This window comes from Petromyzon marinus, unplaced genomic scaffold, assembly GCF_048934315.1.
Source record: "Petromyzon marinus isolate PM22_M1 ecotype Great Lakes invasive population unplaced genomic scaffold, UKy_Petmar_22M1.pri1.0 PM_G_Scaffold_7, whole genome shotgun sequence".
NCBI lineage: Eukaryota > Metazoa > Chordata > Hyperoartia > Petromyzontiformes > Petromyzontidae > Petromyzon > Petromyzon marinus.
This window is the reverse complement of record NW_027423024.1, coordinates 6,358,311-6,367,684: the sequence shown is the minus strand read 5'-3', so window position 1 is coordinate 6,367,684 and position 9,374 is coordinate 6,358,311. Positions and strand designations below refer to the sequence as shown.

Sequence of the window (9,374 nt, the reverse complement as noted above, 5' to 3'; positions counted from 1 at the left end):
CAACAAACCTGAAAAAACATTATGTGAAGCACATCCAGTCAGGCCAACAACACAGTTAGACACTTCCTGGCAGACCACGAATTTCAGAAGAGTGTTACATTTCGTGTTCAACCTTTGGATTGCACATACCAGCATAGATAGAATGAAAAATACGAGGTACACAGTCAGTAGAAATACATATACAAGTCAACCAAGAGGTAAGGAGGGAGGAAAGACGGACAGGGAGGCAGAGAGAGGGGGGGGGGGAGGGATGAACAGAAGCTTAAAAAGGAAATACGGTTGGAGGGGGGGAGGGGCCAGAGCGAGAGCGGCAGCTCAAACACGCACATCTTACACATACAAAACGGTAGCTCAAAAAACCACTACTTCTTGAAAATACAAAACGGCAGCTCAAAAAGGACCATCCCTTGTAAATACAAAACGGCAGCTCAAAAAATGACCACCTCTTGTAAATACAAAACGGCAGCTCAAAAAAGGGCACATCTTACACATAATTACAACGGTAACTTCCCCGTAGAAGTATGATAATAAAGTATTAAAGCTTTCGTGACTGCATAAAATTACTCAATGGTTTTTTCGGTAAAGTCACGTACGTAGACATACAATAAAATTATATTAAAACAAAAAACAATCACGACGTTTCGATCACAACGCAAGCGATCTTCATCAGGTGTCAAGAACAAAGCACGGAGGTAAATACAACAAAAAGATGAGAGACGGGAATTCAACAAACCTGAAAAAACATTATGTGAAGCACATCCAGTCAGGCCAACAACACAGTTAGACACTTCCTGGCGGACCACGAATTTCAGAAGTGTTAAATTTCGTGTTAAACCTTTGGATTGCACATACCAGCATAGATAGAATGAAAAATACGAGGTACACGATAGGTAGAAATACATATACAAGTCCACCAAGAGGTAAGGAGGGAGGAAAGACGGACAGGGAGGCAGAGAGAGGGGGGGGGGCCGGAGGGATGAAAAGAAGCTTAAATAGGAAATACGGTTGGAGGGGGGAGGGGCCAGAGCGAAAGCGGCAGCTCAAACACGCACATCTTACACATACAAAACGGCAGCTCTAAAAAGGACCACCTCTTGTAAATACAAAACAGCAGCTCAAAAAATGACCACCTCTTGTAAATACAAAATGGCAGCTCAAAAAAGGGCACATCTTACACATAATTACAATGGTAACTTCCCAGTAGAAGTGTGATAATAAAGTATTAAAGCTTTCGTGACTGCATAAAATTACTCAATGGTTTTTTCGGTAAAGTCACGTATGTAGACATACAATAAAATTATATTAAAACAAAAAACAATCACGACGTTTCGATCACGACGCAAGCGATCTTCATCAGGTGTCAAGAACAAATCACGGAGGTAAATACAACAAAAAGATGAGAGATGAAAATTCAACAAACCTGAAAAAAACATTGTGAAGCACATCCAGTCAGGCCAACAACATAGTTAGACACTTTCTGGTGGACCATGAATTTCAGAAGTGTTAAATTTCGTGTTCAACCTTTGGATTGCACATACCAGCATAGATAGAATGAAAAATACGAGGTACACGGTCAGTAGAAATACATATACAAGTCCACCAAGAGGTAAGGTGAGAGGAAAGACGGACAGGGAGGCAGAGAGAGAGGGGGGGGGGGGGGGGGCAGAGGGATAAACAGAAGCTTAAATAGGAAATACGGTTGGAGGGGGGGAGGGGCCAGAGCGAGAGTGGCAACTCAAACATGCACATCTTGCACATACAAAACGGCAGCTCTAAAAAGGACTACCTCTTGTAAATACAAAACGGCAGCTCAAAAAATTACCACCTCTTGTAAATACAAAACGGCAGCTCAAAAAAGGGCACATCTTACATATAATTACAACGGCAACTTCCCCGTAGAAGTGTGATAATAAAGTATTAAAGCTTTCGTGACTACATAAAATGACTCATAGGTTTTGTCGGTAAAGTCACGTAGGTAGAAATACAATAAAATTATATTAAAACAAAAAGCAATCACGACGTTTCGATCACAACGCAAGCGATCTTCATCAGGTGTCAAGAACAAATCACAGAGGTAAATACAACAAAAAGATGACATACGAGAATTCAACAAACCTGAAAAAACATTACGTGAAGCACATCCAGTCAGGCCAACAACACAGTTAGACACTTCCTGGCAGACCACGAATTTCAGAAGAGTGTTACATTTCGTGTTCAACCTTTGGATTGCACATACCAGCATAGATAGAATGAAAAATACGAGGTACACAGTCAGTAGAAATACATATACAAGTCCACCAAGAGGTAAGGAGGGAGGAAAGACGGACAGGGAGGCAGAGAGAGGGGGGGGGGGGGGCGGAGGGATGAACAGAAGCTTAAAAAGGAAATACGGTTGGAGGGGGGGAGGGGCCAGAGCGAGAGCGGCAGCTCAAACACGCACATCTTACACATACAAAACGGTAGCTCAAAAAAGGACTACTTCTTGAAAATACAAAACGGCAGCTCAAAAAGGACCATCTCTTGTAAATACAAAACGGCAGCTCAAAAAATGACCACCTATTGTAAATACAAAATGGCAGCTCAAAAAAGGGCACATCTTACACATGATTACAACGGTAACTTCCCCGTAGAAGTATGATAATAAAGTATTAAAGCTTTCGTGACTGCATAAAATTACTCAATGTTTTTTTTGGTAAAGTCACGTACGTAGACATACAATAAAATTATATTAAAACAAAAAACAATCACGACGTTTCGATCACAACGCAAGCGATCTTCATCAGGTGTCAAGAACAAAGCACGGAGGTAAATACAACAAAAAGATGAGAGACGGGAATTCAACAAACCTGAAAAAACATTATGTGAAGCACATCCAGTCAGGCCAACAACACAGTTAGACACTTCCTGGCGGACCACGAATTTCAGAAGTGTTAAATTTCGTGTTAAACCTTTGGATTGCACATACCAGCATAGATAGAATAAAAAATACGAGGTACACGGTAGGTAGAAATACATATACAAGTCCACCAAGAGGTAAGGAGGGAGGAAAGACGGACAGGGAGGCAGAGAGAGGGGGGGGGGGGGGGTGGCCGGAGGGATGAAAAGAAGCTTAAATAGGAAATACGGTTGGAGGGGGGGAGGGGCCAGAGCGAGAGCGGCAGCTCAAACACGAACATCTTACACATAATTACAACGGTAACTTCCCCGTAGAAGTGTGATAATAAAGTATTAAAGCTTTCGTGACTGCATAAAAATATATATATATTGTTTTTTTCGGTAAAGTCACGTATGTAGAAATACAATAAAATTATGTAAAAAAAAACCAATCACGACGTTTCGATCACAACGCAAGCGATCTTCATCAGGTGTCAAGAACAAATCACGGAGGTAAATACAACAAAAAGATGAGAGACGAGAATTCAACAAACCTGAAAAAACATTATGTGAAGCACATCCAGTCAGGCCAACCACACAGTTAGACACTTCCTGGCGGACCACAAATTTCAGAAGAGTGTTAAATTTCGTGTTCAACCTTTGGATTGCACATAACAGCATAGACAGAGTGAAAATACGAGGTTACATGGTCAGTAATTACCTCATCAGCTCTCGCAATGTCGATGCATTAAAATAAAAACCGGATCGTGGTAACGAAGCATCGATTACAAAAAATACATTACACTCACAATGCAACACTGATTTGTGTAAGACTCACTGAAGGTATCATTTATATGATATATGCAAAAGATTCGCTGTAACATCTCGAAATCTAAATCAGGTCAAGGCTCCCGTTAATCTCATGCCTTCTTCTGTGTGGCCACCCCCACTCTGAATCCCTCCACTATCGATGCAGCCTCTGCGTCAATATCCTCACCTCTCCCGACCCTTGGCTTCTGCTGTTCCGTTCTTTTTCCATCCTTTTCCTATTTCCCATTTTTCCTGTCTTCCCCTTTACCATTCCGCGTTTTCCCCCACGCGTAAACGTCCTTGACTCTACTCCCCTTCCCGCCGTGAGGCCACGGGAGCAGAGCCGCTGGTCTAGGCTAGCGGAGCAAACAAATACTGGCCGGATGGCCCTCACATTCTAAAGGTTGTGAATTCTGGTTAGAGGTTCGTTCACTGAGCCCATCACCTTCCTGTAGACAGGTCTAGGAGGTGTTCCTCCTCTGAATTTGACCCTCGCGATCTGGGTCCGTCTGTATTTTTCCTCGTGATTTGCCACGCGAGGCGGCGATGTTGGGGCCCACGACCTCAGGTGTGGGAGAATGCAATGCCTGTCGGGTCCGGTGTGGGCTGTTGGGGGCCTCGTTGCAACGGAGGCTCTTGCTGCCTCCCTCATCCCCACTCTGTTCTCCGACCCTTGCTGTCGTCGGTTTGGGGCAATCCCTTCGGAAGTGCCCCTCTTCTTTGCAAAGATTGCATTTGACGCAATCCTTGCCATAGAACAATCTATGGGCACACCAAATAGATTTTTCCAAGACGGAAATACTCTGCAAACCCACCGGCTACCTTCAGAGATTTGTTCGCGAAGTCATCTTCGGTCTCCGCTCGGCATCGTGGGTCAGTCAGGACGTTACTGGCTGACCCGGTTATGTAGTTACCCTGTTGGGGTCTAGTGAGCATGTGTACGTTGATGTAATTAGCCCTGTCGGGGCTGTGAAGTAAACGTGTTGCTTCCAAGTCAAGTGGGTGCCTCAGTGAAGAACACTACAGATGTATTTGTATGCACGTAGACTTGTCACTTACCTGCAATGGTCATTCATCTCTGCTGCTGCTGCCCATTGGAATCATGCTACACGTGCCATGACATTTCAGACAAAAGCACGTGTAGCTTAAAAAACGCACACGCTAAGATCGTGTATTGGTAGCGATGACAAGGGTCAGTGATCGTGTATTGGTAGCGATGATAAGGGTCAGTGATCGTGTATTGGCAGCGATGACAGGGGTCAGTGATCGTGTATTGGTAGCGATGACAAGGGTCAGTGATAGTGTATTGGTAGCGATGACAAGGGTCAGTGATCGTGTATTGGTAGCGATGACAAGGGTCAGTGATCGTGTATTGGCAGCGATGACAGGGGTCAGTGATCGTGTATTGGTAGCGATGACAAGGGTCAGTGATCGTGTATTGGTAGCGATGACAAGGGTCAGTGATAGTGTATTGGTAGCCATGACAAGGGTCAGTGATCGTGTATTGGTAGCGATGACAAGGGTCAGTGATCGTGTATTGGTAGCGATGACAAGGGTCAGTGATAGTGTATTGGTAGCGATGACAAGGGTCAGTGATCGTGTATTGGTAGCGATGACAGGGGTCAGTGATAGTGTATTGGTAGCGATGACAGGGGTCAGTGATCGTGTATTGGCAGCGATGACAAGGGTCAGTGATCGTGTATTGGTAGCGATGACAAGGGTCAGTGATCGTGTATTGGCAGCGATGACAGGGGTCAGTGATAGTGTATTGGCAGCGATGAGAAGGGTCAGTGATCGTGTATTGGTAGCGATGACAGGGGTCAGTGATAGTGTATTGGTAGCGATGACAAGGGTCAGTGATCGTGTATTGGCAGCGATGAGAAGGGTCAGTGATCGTGTATTGGCAGCGATGAGAAGGGTCAGTGATCGTGTATTGGTAGCAATGACAGGGGTCAGTGATAGTGTATTGGTAGCGATGACAAGGGTCAGTGATCGTGTATTGGTAGCGATGACAAGGGTCAGTGATCGTGTATTGGTAGCGATGACAAGGGTCAGTGATCGTGTATTGGCAGCGATGAGAAGGGTCAGTGATCGTGTATTGGTAGCGATGACAGGGGTCAGTGATAGTGTATTGGTAGCGATGACAAGGGTCAGTGATCGTGTATTGGCAGCGATGACAAGGGTCAGTGCACAATGATAGGGTCAGCGCACACTGTCCCAGGTGATACGTGCAGTCCCTAGCCACTTGTTGACGTGATTGGCCAGTTCTGTGGTTTAACACACGAAAGGCTTGGCAATAATTAATCGGTCATTAGGTAGAGTATGGAGAAATTCTTAACTGATATTGAAAACGACAAGACCTGGTTCAATGCTCATAGGAAATGTTTATTACGTTGCTATTTTAACACTGGGTTCCATTCACTGCCGTTTGCCTGTTGGATCGACCTTTTGAACACTTCCTCGCACCCATTCCAGTTTGAAGCAACCCCCTCTCGCTCCCCTCCCTCACCCACTGCTCGTCCCTCCTGACCACCCCACCGCTCCCGAAGTGACGAAACCAGTTCCATGTCAGCGTCACAGACTGTCGAGAATGCCCCATCCACTCACGCCCCCTCTGACCTCTGACCCCTCTCCCCCACCCCCTTGCGCCTCCTTCCTACGCCCTCCCTCATCCTCCACCTCTCTCCACCCCTCCCCCCTCTCTTCCCTGCCCTCGCTCACCCCTCGCCCCTCCCACCGCTCCCACCCCCCCCACCTCCCCCCCGGATCTTCTCTGCACCTCCCCCCTCGCCCCTCCCCCCTACCTCCCCCCCCCCAGGTTTTCTCTGCGTCTCAACCCATGCCCCTACCCTCGCCTCCCTCAGCCTCATCCGTTCATCGCTCCCCCTCCTCGAATCCCTGCCGCCCTCCGGCCCTGCCGCCGCTCCCCGGCCCCCGGCCCTCCCTGGCCTGCGGCCGCGGCCCAGGGACGCGGCGGCCGCCTCAGCCTGGCCGAGATGCCATCGATGCTCCTGCGGTCTCCTCCTCCGCCTCCACCTCGGCCCCTCTCGACGGCCGGCGGTCGTCGCCGGTCGCATTCTTGCTCGGCCCTCCTGCGCCGTGACGGCCGTCGCGGTTTGGTTACCCGTGGGTCTCTACGAGTCGTGGGCTTCTGTGAGTGTCTGGCAAACACAACCCCCTGCCTCCTCGTGGTGCCTGCCGGGCGGCGACGCTGCGGCGGGCGGTGCCGTGAGGGGAGGACCAAATTGGCCTCTCCCCTCGTGGTGTCTGTGACCACCACGGCGGCCACATAGGGGCTCTGGACGGGTGCGAGGGTCTGGTAACCCCTCCACCTTCAATTAATTAGCACAAAACCACGACATAGATGCCTGTGCCCTGGGGTGCGGCTGGTGGTGGTGCTGGTGGTGGTGCTGGTGGTGGTGCTGGTGGTGGTGCTGGTGCTGGTGGTGGTGGTGCTGGTGGCGGTGCTGGTGGTAATGCTGGTGGTGCTGGTGGTGCTGGTGGTGGTGGTTGTGTTGGTGGTGCTGGTGGTGGTTGGCGGTGGTGGTGCTGCTGCTGGTGGTGGTAGTGCTGGTGATTGTGCTGGTGGTTGTGGTGCTGGAGGTGCTGGTGCTCGTGGTGCTGGTGCTGGTAGTGCTGATGGTAGTGCTGGTGGTGGTAGTGGTGGTGCTGCTGGTGGTGCTGCAGGTGGTGGTGCTGGTGGTGCTGGTGGTGGTGCTGGTGGAGGTGGTGAGGGTGGTGGATGTGGTGAGGGTGGAGGAGGTGGTGTTGATGATGATGGTGGAGACGGTGGTGGTGGAGGTGGTGTTGATGATGGTGGAGGGGGTGGTAGTGGTGGTGGTGGTGGTGTTGATGATGATGGTGGAGGGGGTGGTAGTGGTGCTGGTGGTGGAGGTGGTGTTGATGATGATGGTGGAGACGGTGGTGGTGGTGGAGGTGGTGTTGATGATGATGATGGAGGGGGTGTTAGTGGTGCTGGTGGTGGAGGTGGTGTTGATGATGATGGTGGAGGGGGTGGTAGTGGTGGTGGTGAGACAAAGGCGGCCGGCCGGGCGGCGGCGACGGCGCTTTGCTAATCTTCGACGAGGAGGTGCGCCCTCAGCGGTCTGGAGTCCACGTCGTTGACGGCGATGCACACGTACGAGTCGGTGTCCTCACGGCGCGCAGGGTGCCGTTGTTGAAGGTCCGGTGGCGCTCGTCCTGCAGGCGGAGGTTCCGTGAGTCCTTGAACCTGGCGGTGAGAGAGAGAGAGGGGGGGAGGGGGAGAGAGAAACCCGCCGGTGATATTCACGAAATCGACTAAACTCCCGCACCTTAAAGCTTTCGTGACTGCAAGGATTCATCTTCTTTGGTTCTTTCGGTAGAGTCACGTAGAATGAGAATAAAATATTAAATAAATTAATAAAATAAAATAACGCAATAAAATTCTCACGTTTCGTGAAGAAGGCCACTTGTGTTGTGGCCGAAACGTCGTGAGAATTTTATTGTGTTATTTTATTTTATTAATTTAATATTTTATTCTCATTCTACGTGGTGACTTTACCGAAAGAACCAAAGAAGAAGTTCAACGTAGGTACAGGCCTCGCGGTACAAAGAGCGCTCGAGGCATCCTTAGCCGAACAAATGAGCCACTTCGTCGGGGCTGTCGTTTGCGACATGGCTGCTTCTGATAACACATTCTCCTGCGGAGGGAGGGAGCTGGTAGTAGGAACGTTGGGTTGCTCGGTCAATGGCAGCGTGGTGCATTCAGCACAATATGCCCGACTGTGAGGGCGGGCACGAGCCGGCGTGAGTAGGTTAAACGTTGAGTTTTATAAGGGCACCACGGGGTGACCAGCCCCTCCACACCCAGCCCCACCCCTCCCACCCCCCACCCAGCCCCACCCCCCACCCAGCCCCTCCCCACCCAGCCCCACCCCTCCCACCCCCCACCCAGCCCCTCCCCACCCAGCCCCACCCCTCCCATGATTGGATGCACGACTGACAGACACAACAACAATCCCCTGTGTGCTGCTGGTGGTGTAACAACCAGGAGGTTCCTACACAGTATAAAGCGCTCCGTAGCTCAGTGGCCATGAGCTGGTGAAACTATCCTCATGGCGGTACCCCCGGGGTAGTGAATGATACCAACTGGCTCACGCGAAGTAGATTCCTCTAAGATGAAGGTACTTTGCAAGCTCGCTGGCCATCAACAAAAGATTCATTATGAGACCTCCTTTGCCAGTAACAAGATATAGTAATAGGTTTTACCCTTTTGACTGGCACAAAAACTGACACCTTTATTCAAGGCATCATGTTTGCAATAACCACAACACAAGCAGTCAAAATGCAAACAAAAGAGACAACTCTGATAATGGTCCAACACCAGTGGAGACTAGGCTCTAAGAAAAGCCGTCTCGGGTGTGGACCAATCAAATTCAAGGACAGTGCATATTATTATCAGAGTTGTCTCTTTTGTTTGCATTTTGACTGCTTGTGTTGTGGTTATTGCAAACATGATGCCTTGAATAAAGGTGTCAGTTTTTGTGCCAGTCAAAAGGGTCAAACCTATTACTATAACAAAAGATTCGTTCGTGAAGCCATCCATATACATATAGAAACGGACACAATTTCAACCGAGGAGATGGGTGCAAAGTGAAGGATGTTATCAACCAGTTTAAGTCATGACTGGCTGTGATGTTCCCATCCTA

The 9,374-nt window shown here is 49.0% G+C and overlaps 1 protein-coding gene across 4 annotated transcripts in view; it reads right to left on the bottom strand.

Moving 5' to 3' along the window:
- Positions 1–6,502: 6,502 nt before the first annotated feature.
- Positions 6,503–9,374, bottom strand: part of LOC142920244 (neuronal cell adhesion molecule-like) — a 30,041-nt gene continuing 27,169 nt past the window's right edge. For all 4 annotated transcript variants that reach the window (XM_076062750.1, XM_076062749.1, XM_076062752.1 and 1 more), the window contains one exon: positions 6,503–7,915. In XM_076062750.1, coding sequence (XP_075918865.1) covers positions 7,783–7,915 — 133 coding nt within the window. In that variant the 3' untranslated portion in view covers positions 6,503–7,782. The remainder of the gene's footprint in view (positions 7,916–9,374) is intronic.